We start from the raw sequence: 16,576 nt of genomic DNA, 5'->3' as shown, positions 1-16,576 counted from the left end.
ATATGTTTCATGCAGCGGATGCCCTTTCAGCTGCAACCCATCACTGGGAAACACCCATACACTCTTGTGTATTGATGAGATGAATCATCTGTTGAACTGCATCCCAATCATCAGAAATACTGCAGAAGACCCACTGGAACCCACATGGACCCAAGATTCTCATAGAAATCAGTCAAGTTTTGGTGAAGGAAAAATCATGGTTTGGGGTTTCATTCAGTAACATCTCTGCGAGAGATCTGCAGGGTGGATGGGAACATCAACAGCCTGAGGTATCAAGACATTTGTGCTGTCCATTACATTACAAACCACAGGAGAGGGCAAATTTTTCAGCAGGATAGCGCTCCTCATACTTCAGCCTCCACATCAAAGCTCCTGAAAGCAAAGAAGGTCAAGGTGCTCCAGGATTGGTCAGCCTAGTCATCAGATATGAACATTATTGAGCATGTCTGGGGTAAGATGCAGGAGGAGGCATTGAAGATGAATCCAAAGGATCTTGATGAACTCTGGGAGTCCTGCAGGAACGCTTTCTTTGCCATTCCAGATGACTTTATTAATCAGTGATTTGAGTCATGTCAGAGATGTATGGATGCAGTCCTCCAAGCTCATGATGGAGTCAGACACAATATTCATTCTGTCTCCACTGCAGCAGGACTTTATATTCTATACTGGACATTATTTCTGTTCAGTGACAAGACTTTTTTCTAGAGTCAGACCTTACTGTCCTAATGAAATCATTCAAAATCAAGGCATGATCATATTTTATTGTGGTAAAATAAGCGTAATCTAGAGGCCTTTGCCTTTCATATAAGCCACTTCTGATTCCAGATGATCAACTAAAACTCAAGTTATTATTTGTTTTCCCTAAAACTTAGATCGGTGACTACTGTTGTCAGGTGTATATGTATATATATATATCTGACAAAAACATTTATAAATTAATAAGTGTGTGTGTGTGTGTGTGTGTGTGTGTGTGTGTATACATACATACATACATACATACATACATACATATACACACACACACACACACACACACACACACACACACACACACACACACATATATATATATATATAGAGAGGTTTTTTTTTTAGATTTTAACAAACTTTATTTTGCCTTTTTAAAAAGGAATCAAAACACAGTCAGTATAAGATCATTAAAATAATTACATTAACACATTTTTTTCTTTTAAAATAATTCAGAAAAAGATAAGTTCTCTCCTATAACAGTACATATCTTTCCATCTGAATCCCAAATATCTTTAAAACCTACAATATTATCCATCAATCTATAATAATTAAATTCTATCTGTATTCTAGCCCTTATTATACATTTAAAACACAACAAAACATCTAAATCAGTGCTTTGTTCTATTTTTTCTTTCTTGTTATGTAAATTGCTATTTTCGCTTGTCCTACCAAATAATTTAACATTTTACAAACATTCTTCTTTTTCCCCCCAATTTTCACTCCAAAAATGAAACAAACATCAGAGAAAATCTCCAAACAATTCAAACAATTCCTTTAAAAACTCAAATAATGAAAATAATCGTTCACATTTAAGAAAACAATGAAAAATTGTCTCTCTACAATTACAAAAAGGACATAAATCTGTAACATCAGAGTTTAAAATAGACACAAAAGCATTTACAGGAACAATACCATGGAGTATTCTCCATTGAATATCTCCAACCCGTTTTGTCAATGGTGGCTTATAAATTGCTTCCCATACTAGCATTATTTCATCTTTAACTTTCAAAAATTTTCTCCAGGGTGTGTCAATCTTATTTTTTAGTTTTCCTTTGTTTAACACTTTAACACAGAATGAATAAATACATTTTCCACCAACAGAATTAAAAACAGTGAAACGAACATCATTTTGAAAAATCCAGTATAAAAGTGCAAAGTCCTCTTCATTTATTTTTGGTCTTACGCATATGTCAGGAAAAAAGTCAGTGCATTCAGGCAATTCGCTTCCATTGATCTAGTTTTTGAGTTTTAACTTTTCTTCTTCTGATAAAGAGTCCCGAAAAACTGAGAGAGAGAGAGAGAGACATTTTGGTCTTAGCGCTTTTTTTTTTTTTTAAGTTGTTTTTGTGTTTTAACTTGTAGTATGATGAGCCTTTAAAAAAACATTTATAATGATTAATAAATCATTAATTACTTTTAATTAATGCTTGCTGTTGCTGCTTCCTCAGATGGTCCAGATTCTCCCCAGCTGACAAAGAGCTCTAATCAGTGTGTTGGAGGTGGAGACGCTACAGTGGGTCAGTCGGTGCTTCTCAGCTGTACATCTGCCTCTCTGCCTCCTGCATCCTTCACATGGCAAATCAACGGCCAGACGGTCAGCTCCAGCCAATCAGCGAGTGGCTCGCTGACCCTGCAGATCTTCTCCACCAATCAGAGCGGCAGCTACGTCTGCACCGCACACAATGGCATCACGGGAGGGGCATCAAGTCAGCAGATTAACCTGGCCATTGTGGGTGAGTTAATGACAGTTCGGTGACTATGGGGCCAGATTAGTCTCTAAACTAGTACATACATACTGTCTTTATTGATTTTATGAGCTTTTAACATTTACTAAGGAAACCAAAACCACATTTTTTAATTCACAATTTGGATTTTATAAATGTGAATTGTGAGTTGATCTGTGCGTGTATGAATATTTTTTTTCTCTAAATGTATATTCTTGAGACTGACCTGGCTCCATAGGTGACGGATGCATCTGTCGGGTCATTCTTCAGCCTGACATTCATTTTCTTGACCAGAGAGGGAGTAATAATCAACCACTGGACTGATAAATTCATGTGTCACCTCTCAGAAAGGAGTCATAATTTCCATCCGCCCACAGTGATTTTCTGTGCAGGATATTTTCTCCTGTTTGCTAGCTCGATTATTCATGTGTGGGTTTTTTTTCTTTGCCCTTTGTGCCCTTTCTCCATTTCCTATGGCATGTTTCTGTTCAATTGATTCAGTTTTTATTTTGTAAACGTAGAAAATATGCATTGTCCCGGAAGTTTCAATAACTGAATGTTTTTTTTTTTTTTTTTTTTAAAGATTTACTTATTGGATTTTTTTGATGATTAACAAACAAAAGTAGAAAAAAAAGACAATAACAGCACAAACAGGAAAAAAACAGTACATAACATTACAAAATTGATTAGAATCAAAATAAACTACACTGTAACCCTCATATTGTACAACACAGTATATGATGTGCATAAACAATATATGATGTGCATGCATTTTCAAATTGAGCATATAATAGGGCTGTAACGATACACCAAACCCACGATTCGATTCGTATCACGATTTTTGACCCACCATTCGATTCGTATCACGATTTTTTTTTTCGGGTGGGATGGGGAAAAAAAGATTTTAAAACTATCTTTTTATTAAATAAAATTATATCATTTTTGTTTTCTTTGTAACAAAATACTTTTGAAAAACCAAACAGAACTAAACTCCATTGTGTAGATGGTTCAAGCATGTTAAAAATTATTTTTCAATCAAGTTCTTTTACATAGAAAAAAGTAAATTAAATGGCTACTAGGGATGCTCATTTCGGTTAATTTTGCTAACAGACAACCGCTGCTCATTAATCGGTTATTATAATAACGGTTAACTGGTCAGATTACTATTAATTTTATATTAAACAAATTGACGTGTCTATTTTGTGTCTGACACAATAAATATTGCATTTTAAAATAGGCTACTGATTTATTTTTAAATGCTAGCATATTAATAACAGAACAACTGAGCATCTTCACGCACCTGCAGTGTTTAGCACAGAAGAACAGAATAATCTAAATAAAATGAATAAAATAAATAGGACTGCCCTAAATTATTTTCATTTAAATAATTAATTTATATTACAAAACGAAAATACTGACTTAGCCTATTCTTTTTAACAACCGGCATAGGCTGTTTTTTTCCAATCATGTTTTTTCTTCCGTCAAATAAAAATCGCAGACTTCCTCAAATTGCCCGCTCCACGGAAAATATGCATTTATTTAATGCCCGCTGTTATTATTATAATAACAAAACCTTTTACATTTTATTAGAAATCATTATTTTAAAGAATATGTCCTGATGGTTTCCTCTCTCTCCCTCGCGGTTCAAGTGCGCATGCTGCGTGATGAAAAGACAACAACAACGCGCGATTATGTAGACTTTTTGTAAACAGTTTTGTTGTTTAAATATGCTATTGCATTAATGTACATACATGCTTTATAAGCCAAAAACAAGGCGCATCTCACTGCCTTTATGTTGACAAGGAAAAAAGAAGAGAAGCGCGGTCCTCTTATGAATCAGCTGGGTATCGATTGTGCATAAGTGTTGCTGTCTTTTTTGTTACAATTGTAATAATTAATAATATTGTGATATTCAGGATTTGTACATTCATACAGCTCTGGATAACTTAAAACAGCGATTAGACCTTCAGAGCGGCATTATGCGTCCTGAAGTAAAGCGAAACGGCTATAAACTCCAGCAAGATAGAGTGATTATAACCAGAGTCATATACCTTTATCTCTAAATAAAGTATAACTATAGAAACTGTGTTCATCTTAACTGAAAGCTTCCTCCTGTTTCCTGGCCTCACGCATCGCGCTGTCAGTCAGCACGTAACGTTAACTCTCAAAGGTTCAAACAGAAAGCGCACAGCACGGTTACAGAAAAGTTTCCTCTGCAGAGAGGAGTCGGGGCATCTGGTGAACGCCCATCCCTCTCTGCGCAGCCACATTAACAACAATGCTTTGACAGCACTGGCAATGTTTCTGCCGTTGTCTGTTGTCAAGAGGGGTTAAGTTGTTTTTTTTTATATTCCTGACACATTCAGACAGTCCCTTACTAAGAGCTCTGTGCGAGCTCTCCCGGTTAAACGCTAATCGCGAGGGCTTAAACAGAGCAGTGCTCGTAATGTCCAGCGGAAAAAAAAGTGTTTCCTCACGTTCTTCTTCAACTAGCTCAACTTTTGCAGGCACGCGTGACGTTATTGGAAAGCTACGGGGTGTGTCGCGATTCTCCCTTATCACACCGCGACACAGGATCGTAGATCTGAGTGTCGCGATTTCGATTTTATATCGTGTATCGTTACAGCCCTAGCATATAAATAAGTCGGTAACAGAAGTTGAGGTTGACAGCTTGGTGTATTAAGTAAATAAACAATGGTAATGAAAGAAATAAAAGAAAAGAAAAAATTAAAAGCAAGAGAAAAGGGACAATATATTAAACTAAATAGGCTGGGGGGTGGCATGTTCTTCAAACATGTGGTTTTATGTCAAGAAAGAGTTGTATGCTTGTGCCATATCAGCAGCACTAATACTCATCTGGAAGGCACAGATCAAAACAGAAATGCAAGATCGGCAACCATTCACTACACAGTAAGGGTGCTTTCACACCTGTAGTTAGCTTCATTTGGTCCGGACCAAGGGTAATAAATGTTACATTAGCCGCGTTTCCACTATCGCGCCTAAAGCGAGCGAGCCAGGGCGAGCCAAGGCCAGTGGCGTTTCCACTGTCACTTCCGGGGCCTAATCGGGCCAAAGCGGGGCTTTCTCGGGGCCAACGGCCAGCCTTTTTCGGCCCGCCGAATACCTTGGGCCAAGGAGGGCCAGCCGGGGCTTCGGGGCGGAGTGAAAGGAGAGGCGGGCACAGTTTTCCGATCGCACTCGAGTACATGCGCCAAACAAATAAATAAATAAGGGAAAGAAAACATCTGGAACAAATTATAGGCTGGGGTCTTTTTTGCATATGATCGCCCTTAAGTTTCTCTTTTAAATGTAGGCTGTTGCATAAAATGATCTTTCTTTGCTGCATCTTTGATGTTTCAATAACGCATAATAATCTTTACACCATATTAAAGACACAGCAGACAGTAAAGGTTTTCAAGAGGTTTTGTCAAGTTTAATACTGTGTGTGTTTTTGCGCGTTTAGATGCCTGTGTATGTGTGTGAGACCGAAAAAAAGAGCGCTCCATTCATAGCTCTGTTGATGCCGCGAGCGGCTTTTTTCTTTTATTTTTATTGTTTTAATTTATTTTCGAGATAATACACTATATGAATACAACAGTAGGACATTAAACTTTACAAATTTCATGTCCACTTTTGTAGGCTCAAAACAATAGTGTCATATCTAGATAAAATAGCCCTATATTGAAATAATTTAAAGAATTACAAATATTAGATAGGCCTATAATAAAATCACATTAAATAAATAAACCAATATAAAACTAACAAAAGCTATAGCTATAAAAATTAGGTACTATATCAAACTGTTTCAAATTTATATTAAACTTTCATTTTTCAAAAGCCTCTTTGAAAAAAAGATTTTAGATATTTTCTAAAAAAATAAAAATAAATAAACACCGGAAAATGTTTTAAATATTATTTATAAAGTATTTGGATACGATGAAATTAATCAAATCATGAAAATAGAGCATTTTCGGGGTGAGTGAAAGCAGAAATAGGCGACCTTTTTTTCTGTCTGCAGCCGCGCAGCACTTTTTTGACGGGAAAAACTGCAAGTTCAAAATGTGTTCTGTGTCCTCAAACAAGTGTGTATGTTTTTATATGACGTGGTAAAATTAAAAAAGGAAATTTTAAATACATAAAGAGCTTTATTAGTGCATTGCTGCTGAGCGCAACGAAATATAGGCTATATTTTATTACGTGCTGCTCTTATGTGCTGAAACACTGAACACTTTCCTTTACTTAAGATATAATAAGCAACATCTTTAAATAAAGGGAATCACCTATGAAGAGTAATAAAGCCTATAGGGGGAAAAAACTCATGTTTCAGTTCTCTCCGGAGCATTTGGGATGAATGTTGGACAGATTCTGTCTAGAAGATGTTATAAAATACATTTTATATCGAGTTATTAACGGAGAAATTTATATATGTGGTGTTATATTATGGATGTGTGCGCTCCCTGTGCTCCGGGTCCCTCCGTTGGTGGCAAGACCACTGGATTTCGATGCCAGTCGGTCGGCGAGTAAATGAATATGATGAATGAAAACACACAGGCATGTGCGTATAGACATGCGTTGTACTGCTGTACAGTAACGTGTAATTTGTTTGTTTTGGTTGTCCTAATTTTAATAGTTTCGTGATGATGTGTTGGTGTGCTTTATCTGCATGATTCTCGCTGAAGTGGGCGGTTTGAGTGACGTTCGATTCGGGGGATGTTTTGGGGGCGGGGTTTGCGTGACGCGCTGCCAGCTACTAGCCCCACAGTGGAAACGCGACATGATTTCGGCCTCACTGCTCAACCTCCCGGGCGATTGGCCCGGCCTGGCCCGATATAAGCCCTGGCTCGCACTGGCCTGATAGTGGAAATGCGGCTATTGTTGCATCTTCTGCCGTCTTTGGGTCGTTTTCACACCACACTGTTGGCTTTGGTCCGAACCAGTTGAAATGAACCAAAATGCAGTCATCTGACAAAATCCACATCTCTCATTGGCCAGATGTTGTTGAACATATTTCCTAAACTGCTTATTGATCAGAATTCACGTGCGGAAAAATGCCAGTGAACTCCCGCAGGTAAACAAAACCTTTTACTCTGGAGGGACGACTGCGCTGGCTAATTGTATCGCTGCTTTAGACAAACTAAACATTTCGAAATGAAGCGCGGCCGCGGCTGGAAAACAGTGTTTTAATGCATCGCTCGTCACTTCAGGAGGAGGCGTGAATTAATTTAGCTAAACTGCGACATGGTCATCTTGCGGAAATATTACCAACGATCCATCAGGTAATGTTTTCCCCTCTCTCTCTCTCTGTTGGTAAAGCGCTGTCAACAAATATTTTTCCTCCATATCCCATAATGCACAGCGCATCGGCCTACGATAGTCAGCTGAATTAGTCCAAAATGCGCAGTACTTTTTGCGGTTGGACCTGTTTTAGTACGGATCATATTCTTACCACAAACGAACCGCTCCAGGGTTCGTTTGAAAGCGTACCGAGACCACCTCTTCAAGCAGGTCTCGTTATGCTTATTTGGTCCGCTTTTGGTGCGCACTCGAGTACGATTGCTGCATTCTCACCTGCCCAAATGAACCGCACCAAAAGGGGAAACGAACTCTAGTGCGATTCAGTCGAACTAAATAAGGCAGGTGTGAAAGCACCCTAACTGCCTCAGGTCTCAGAGATTTGACATGTTCCAAGAAAGGCAACCAAATATTAGAAAATTTGACCACTGAACCACGAAGACTATGTTTAATTTTTTCTAATTTAACAAAAAATAAGGCATTTTTAATCCACTGAGTATGGGATGGGGGTTGAGGAAACTATCCACTGCAACAAAATACACCGCCTAGCTAATAATGACAGAAAAGCTATTAATTCAGAAAAATACAATGGTAACTGGGAACTCCAAACAGGCCAATTAATGGAGAGGGATCAATATTAATAGATGTAATTGCTGAAAATGAATCAAAAACAGACTCCCAAAACTGAATGTTTTTCATTGTTTTATGACTAATAAACAATGTTTTTACTGACATAAATTAATTTTGGTGTTCCAAATAATTATTTTCTGCTGTAAAATCCTCTACAAAATATTAACGTCACAGTCAGACCAGGTTCTCCCCACTCACAGTCACCCAAAGCAACACGCTTACAGTCATCCCAATCATCAAGATCCCTCTCACCTGAATCAGTCATGCACCAACACGTTATCCCAGCTCATCACTCCTGCTTCATAACACCTCTCACCGCCCATAACTCAATGTCCAGCCTCATCACTAGAGATCAAGTGTGCCGCAAGCCTACGTTTGAGTGAAGGTTTCGGCCGTTAGATCGCCCCCTGGGGGCTGGCTGCAGTACAAGTCATAAAGCCCGCCTCCTCCGTGTTAATGAAGGAGACTTGAGCCCAAATAAAAAAAAATATTACACTTGCAATAAAATGTCCCGAAAGATAGTTCTGGTGGATTAAGGCACTGGTTATTGTGCTGAAATAGGTGCAGATCTTCATTTTTGTAAACAGTTTGTTTTTAGCAGTAATTTAATGCTGGGCGTGTCATCGTGATTGACAGCTGTGATTGACAGTTTCTCAAAGCGCGGCGTCTGAGCTTCGGCAGGAGACTGAAGTAGACTGAAATGTTATTATTCGATTTCTGTGTTATTTTACCATGACAAAATGAGTTCAGCAGTAAACTATAGTTTCTGACATACATGATCCTGGTGGAACACTGTTTATTCGCTAAGTTCAGGGCTTTTTTCGGGCTTTATTAGTTTGCTGATACACGCCTAGCCACCCAGATAGCAAAACACAGTTCCGGCTAGATTCTCGCCTGCCGGAGACTTATCTCTTAGAGCTCAGACTGACTAATGTTACCTCTGCTGGACCTACTCCGGATGCCTGGACTCACTACCCAATTCCAGCCCGAGTCAATCGAGCCAGATGCGGCGGCCGAGCGAGCAGGCGCTGCCGCATGCGAGCCGGAATCAGCCCGCGACGCCGCGAGTAAGTTATGCGCTGCGGCCTGGAGCTGGCGCGATTGAATATATAAAGCCCTCATATTTGTTAATGTTATTACATCCATTTGTGTTGATATGACAGCAAACGCATGCTGAGAAGTTCGGGGGGCGTAGTTGATTTTACATAAAGCGTTTGATTGGAAGCTCGACTCTGCTCATTTTCGCGGCTCCTCCTCTGGCTCCATCAGACAGTCCTTCTGCGCATGTCTGGCTCCAATTTCAGCAGTCTTTTGCGACAGTTTGTGCCCGTCAAGCAGGCGTTTTGCCCTCAAGGCGTTCAATGGGAAAAAGGGCTGTCGCGTCGTCCATATTTTTTACAGTCATTGCTAGAGATACAGACAAAACCTCACGGGCAGTGAAACCTTAAATGACTCGGTTATACTTACCCCTCTGTTCCTGTTTATCTCTAGTGTCTGCATCTTTCCTCATTCCGGCTGTGATTCCCTCCTAGTTATGTGTTTCCTGAATCCTCCGTGTTCAGATTCAATCAACAGTCTCCGGTCTCAGTCCGACATCTGGTTCACTGCTCAACAAACCCAAGAAATAGACTTTACCTGTTTACATCATTCCTATACACCAGGGGTTCCTGTTCCTGGAGAGCCACCTTCCTGCACATTTCAGTTGCAACCCATATCAAACACACCTGCCTGTAATTATCACGTGGTGTTCAGATCCTAATTAATTGGTTCAGGTGTGTTTGATATGGGTAGCAACTAAAATCTGCAGGAAGGTGGCTCTCCAGGAACAGGGTTGGCCACCCCTGCTATACACCATACCCTAATATATGCCATTCAAACTCACAGCTCTGGTCTCGTACCCCTTCTGGGATGATTAGATTTTCGCTAAACTTTAAATGAAATAAAACAAAGTATGAAAAAATTTTTTTTAATTAATTCATGTGTGTAATGTTTTATTATTCAAGTGTTTTCTTTTTCTGCCCTTTATGCCCTGGATGTATTTCTGTGTGCTTGCGAGTCTAATTCATCAGTGTGATATATCCTCTTTGCAGGTACGTGTCTCAGCGCTGGGGCTGTCGCGGGGATCGTCGTTGGCTGTTTTGTTGCGCTCCTCATTATTATCATTGTCATCATTGTGCTTCTGCGACAGAGAAATGGTAGGTGTCTCTTAAAGATGTCTGTCTATTGTTTGATTCATGATGCTAAGTGTGCTGATCTGCTCATATGCTCATTCTTGCAGTTGATCGGAGACTCAAAAATAATATTGAACTTCAGAAGACCAACCCGAATGAAGGAATGACAGTAAGACAGACTTATTCTTGCTTATTGGGTTCTGTGTGGTGTGGGACGGTGGTTTAGTGGTTAGCACTGTCCCCTCACAGCAAGAAGGTCGCTGGTTTGAGTCTCGGCTGGGTCAGTTGGCATTTCTGTGTGGAGTTTGCATGTTCTCCTCGTGTTCACGTTGGTTTCCTTCAGGTCCTCCGGTTTCACCCACAGTCCAAACACATGGGCTATAGGTGAATTGAAAAAGCTAAATTGACTTTAGTGTATGGGTGAATGAGTGTGTACGGATGTTTCCCAGTACTGGGTTGCAGCTGGAAGGGCATACGCTGAGTAAAACATATGCTGGATGAGTTGGCGGTTCATTCCGCTGTGGCCAAGGCTCGAACCAGCGACCTTCTTGCTGTGAGGCGACAGCACTACCTATTGCGCCACTGCGTCATTTTAACTAAGGATCAATAAAACGATATAATGATAATTATATAAACGACTAATGATCATATTTTTGTTTTCTTGAAGCAACACACACATAAGTTTGCTACAAGGATTCTCAGATCCTTAGTTAGATTCTTCAGAACCAACTCTGGCTCTTTTTTGATATTCAAATAGAGTAGTTCCTTAAAAAAATGTTTATTTATTTAATTATTTGTTCATCATTTACACTATCTCTCATCACATTTTGAACCCGTAATACTTGGGTTAATTTGGTAAATAAATATTTTTGTTATTTATGGAATCTGAGAGGTTTCTGTCAAAGTAACTAAATTTAGAAGACACTAAATTAATACAGCTAATGCATTACTAATATACATAATATACATACGAATCTAATGTAATAAATGTGCTATATACTGTAAATGCACATGACATTACAATGTTAATTAACAAAGCAGGGTTAAAATATGATTATCAGGTTTTATTCAACATATTTGAATTAGTTTGTTAAAGATTTACCACAATCTTATGGGATTAAATCAGCATGATGGTGAGTAAATGATGACAGATTTTCCATTTCTGGATGAGAAACTCAGTTCCCAGATAAAAGTAGTTTGTAATAATTCCAATGCTCTTGTTGCCAAGCCCTAACATCTCTTCCAATCTCTTTCTCAGATAGCAAACAGAGCTCTTGTAAATGAAAACCACCCTGATCCAACATTACACAGCTCGCTCCCACAAAACGTCACTAATCACAACAATGGGAACATCAGCACAATGGCACAAAACGTAGCCAGAAACTCACTCCATCATAATGGCCATCTGAACACTGATGAATTCCAGCACAACTTCAGTGCAGTGCCAGACAATGGGCATCAAATCAGCAACAATTCAACAAATCCCAACAATGACCCTCCGAGGTCGTTCCCACAACACACTCCTAATATTGTCATACAAACGGGCAATTCCCAGCCTGTTCATGTAAGCCTCAATGCATTGCCACACACTGATCAGTTCAACACACAACCTCAAACAGTGCATGTCAACTTGAACACATACCCTCCAGATGCACAGCAGACAGCCTGGCAACATGCAGACCAAAGAGAACTACATAGTCAACACATGAATGCAAATCCTCCACACACTGGATTACAGAACTCTAACCAACATAATAACCTCATGCAAACCAATGCAATACACCAACCTACAAACTCCAGCCATCGAAATCACTCTCAAAGTGCCTTGCAGAACTCAAGATCAGGCAATCAAACAATAAACAATGCTTCAGCAAATGGATCCCAACAAACCAACAGCCTGATTCAGACTGGCTACTCGCACCATTCCAACCAAACCAATGCAAACCGCAGAAATGCCAACTTGCAGTCAACAAGAGAAGAGCAAACCGGTCGTTCAAACCGATATCGCACAAACAATCAGTTCGAGAACACGAACACAAACCTCCAGCAGATCCCTTGGGACCGATTGCGGGGAACGCCGGCGTATCCCAACCAAGAAGTGGAAAGCTCTGATAGCAGTGAATCTTCAGACTGGATGCCGAGACCTCCTCAGCAGGCTAATCGAAGGGGTCGTTCTACTCAGAGACAACACGAAACCGAACTTTCCAGCAGGTCAACACAAGCTGCTTCTTCCCCCCAAAGAAGAGACATGCATAGACCAGCTATGCACAGCCAATCGCAAAACGACCCAGATTTGTGGAGTCAAGTGGTGGAGCAGATGCAAGTCCAATCGCCAAGACATGCATTACCTCAAACTGAATCCTCTCGGGGTCAAAATCCAATCCCTATTGGTCAACCTTTGGGAACAACAATACCTCAAACATATCCTCAGAGACACCACGAAGCTGAACTTTCTAACAGGGCAACCCAAGTTGCTGCCTCCCCCGAAAGAAGAGACCTCCAAAGACCAATCATTCACAACCAATCCCAAATGGATCCAAATTTGTTTAGTCAAGTCCAATCGCAAATCCCAAGACATGCATTACCTCAAACTGAAATCTCTCGAGTTCAGAATCCAATCCCCATTGGTCAACCTCGGGGAACGGCAATACCTCAAACACATCCTCAGACACAAACTACCACCAGAACTCAAGAAGTTACAGCTCAGCCAGTTGTTTCTCTTACCGAGGCGGCACTTCGCCAACACACTGCCCAGACTATTAACACATTCGCCAATCGAAACCAGCAAACTCAAGCAGCCCTGCAGAACCCTGGACCTCCTCAACCCGTCCCGCAGGTTAATAAAGCGGGAAAGAGGGCTCCTACTCCACCTCGGGTTCTGCGGCCAGCAGAGTTTCAAACACTTCCACGTGAGCGTACACAAAAAGTCCAGCCTGTGAGAGTCCAGCATCAACACAGATCTCCAAACACACACAGACAAACCCATATTAGGCATATCAGCCCTCAACGGATGCCAGGGATGCATCACATGCATGGACACCCAATGCATATGCAACAGGTAAGAAACCTGATTAGTAGTGACCATATTTATAAGATTGCTTTCCTGTTTTCAGGGTATAGTTAAGCCAAAAATGGAAATGCTGAGTTGTAGAAAGAAGAAAGAAACTCAAACAGGGTTGAAAAGTCGAAATACCCACAGCCACATAACTCTGCAGCCCAAGACTGGTTACTCACTGAGGCTAAGCAAGACTGAGCCTGGTCAGTGCCTGGATGGGAGACCTCGATAGAAAACTGGGTTGCTGTAGGAAGTGGAATTAGGTGGTGCTCAACCTGCGGTCTGTGTGAGTCCCAATGCCCCAGTATAGTTAAAGGGACACTAGACTGTCATTGAGCGCTGTCTTTCGGATGAGACGTTAAACCGAAGTCCTGACTCTTTGTGGTCATTAAAAATCCCATGGCACTTCTCGTAAAGAGTAGGGTGTCCTGGTCATTCTCTCCTTCGGCCCTTACCCATCATGGCCTCCCAATCTTCCCCATCTACCAAATTGGCTGTATCACTGTCTCTCCACTCCACCAATGATGGCTGGTATCTAGTGAGCTCAGTGGCGCCGTTGTCCTGTGGCTGCCGTTGCATCATCCAAGTGGAGGCTGCACACTAGTGGTAATGCGGAGAGACTCTTCTCCCCTCATGATTGTGAAGCGCTTTAGTTGCAAGGCTAAATAAATACACAAATACACGAATACACTATTATATTACATTACATAAGTGCAGCATGAGTAAATGAAGAGTTCAGATGCAGATGTCTGTTATGTTTATGTTTAGTTGTTTCACTTTAAAGGCAATGAAAAGAACCTATTATTAGGCCCACTTGGAATCTGCGCGCGCAGAATTCTGCAGATTTTCCGCTGATCTTTAGCCCATCATTAATTCAGTTTATTTACTTGAGTAAATGTGTGTAGATCTATATTTATTCATTTTTTTACTTAATTTCAGTAATATTATTGACTAATGTGAAAATGTTCATCTTTTTTTATGTACAATGCAGTTTGTACAGTAATATTTTCTGACTTTTGCTAGATATATTACATGACAAACTTGCTTTATTTACCAAATAAAGTAAATCTGTTTGGATTTGCATTTTAAACATTAAATAGGTTAAACATTAAATAAGTTAAAAAGATTTAATTTTATTGTTTAATACAGTATATTAAGTTTTTAGTTATGATACTCCCAAAATAATTGAGCAGAAATCCGCAGACTTTTACCAAAATTCTCTGCAGAAATGGCAAAAAACGTCCGCAGATTCCGTCTGACTCTACCTATTATTTACCAAAAAAGATCAATTACCAAACCTTCACAAAATAAATGCTCATTTTACAAGATTTTAGATGACATTTAGAGGTTTTTGCTTCTGAACTCTTCATTTACTCATCCTCATTAATCATACTCATTTGCTGAACACAAAGGAGGATATACTGAAGAATGTTGGGAAAAAAGCAGCCATTGACTTTGATAGTATTTTTGGTTTCTAGTATAGATGTCAGTGTCTGCTTTTTCCCAACATTCTTCAGAATATCTTGCTTTAGTTTTGTTGTGTGTGTATGAGTAAGTGATGTGGAATTTTCCATTTTGGGTGAACTGCCCCTTTAAAATCTGCTGGATGTAATGATTGACAGTTATCTTGACCAATAACATGCAGGCATTGTTAATCATCAACCAATGGTGGTGCATGGCATGGTCTTGAGTATGTAGTGGTGTAAATATGCGGTTTATATATATATATATATATATATATATATATATATATATATATATATATATATATATATATTTATATATATAGTTTGTTTTTTCCCAGCAATGGGTTGCAGCTGAAAGGGCATCGGCTGCGTAAAACATATGCTGGATAAGTTGGTGGTTTATACAGTTGCGGCGACCCCTGATTAATAAAGAGACTTAGCCAAAAAGAAAATGAATGAATGAATATAGTTTGTTTTTATTTTGTTGTTTTTATTAGCGGCACGGTGGCTCAGTGGTTAGAACTGTTACCTCACAGCATGAAAGTTGCTAGTTCAAGTCCCGGCTGGGCTAGGTGGCATTTCTGTGTGGAGTTTGCATGTTCTCCCCATGTTCACAAGGGTTTCCACTGGGTGCTCCGGTTTTCCCCACAGTCCAAACACATGCGCTATAGGTGAATTGGGTAAACTAAATTGGCCTATGTGATTGTGAGAGTGTATGGGTGTTTCCCAGTACTGGGTTGCAGCTGGAAGGGCATCTGTGTAAAACATATGCCGGGATAGTTGGTGGTTTATTCCGCTGTGGTGAATCCTGATAAATAACCCAAAGAAAAATGAATAAATACTTTTATTTATTTGTTCTTTTTCTATGATATATTGACGTATGATGAACAGGTGCCTTTAAATAAAATGCATTATTATTATTATTGCTACTATTATTTGTTTACAGTGCAAACAGCCAAAACCTGGATATTTAAAACAATATAGACAATATCCTGTCCTGTAAAAACAAAATGACACATACTGTATGCTCGCCCTAAACCTGAGGCTGCTTCTTATGGCTAAACTGCATGAGTGTTTTCTTGTGCAGTACATTTTATGCCTTAAGGTTTAAGGTTATGACCTTGCCGTGGTGCTGCATTGTAAAAAATCATATGACCAATAAGTCATGGCAACATGTTTATTGTGTGGCTTGGCAGGTTTCTTACCCCTGACCCGCATACGATCAATAAAAACAAAGACTCTCGAGATCAGTTTCCTGCAGAAAATGTCAAAGTCAGATACAATCCCTGTTAATAAAAGAATTAAATTGCAATATAATTCAAGCTAGTTTTATTTCATTAAATTACTGTAACCTCGATTCTAACCGAGATTTCAAAACAAATGAGATTATATTTACTGGATTATACTTTAAAAATTAAAGTATGGACTTTACATATACAGTGCTCAGCGTATGTGAGTTCACCCCTCATAAATCTCTCATTTAAATGA

The 16,576-nt window shown here is 39.5% G+C and overlaps 1 protein-coding gene across 2 annotated transcripts in view; it reads left to right on the top strand.

Moving 5' to 3' along the window:
- The window catches only part of si:dkeyp-97a10.3, a 31,795-nt gene that overhangs the window by 8,142 nt on the left and 7,077 nt on the right, over positions 1 to 16,576 (top strand). For both annotated transcript variants that reach the window (XM_073925536.1, XM_009292700.5), the window contains exons 5-8: positions 2,199 to 2,483; positions 10,487 to 10,591; positions 10,675 to 10,736; positions 11,826 to 13,625. In XM_073925536.1, the coding sequence (XP_073781637.1) occupies positions 2,199 to 2,483; positions 10,487 to 10,591; positions 10,675 to 10,736; positions 11,826 to 13,625 (2,252 nt within the window). The remainder of the gene's footprint in view (positions 1 to 2,198; positions 2,484 to 10,486; positions 10,592 to 10,674; positions 10,737 to 11,825; positions 13,626 to 16,576) is intronic.

Source organism: Danio rerio, chromosome 16, assembly GCF_049306965.1.
Source record: "Danio rerio strain Tuebingen ecotype United States chromosome 16, GRCz12tu, whole genome shotgun sequence".
Taxonomy (NCBI): Eukaryota; Metazoa; Chordata; class Actinopteri; order Cypriniformes; family Danionidae; genus Danio; species Danio rerio.
Note: the sequence above shows the minus strand (reverse complement) of the source record. Positions and strands in the feature narration are given on the sequence as shown.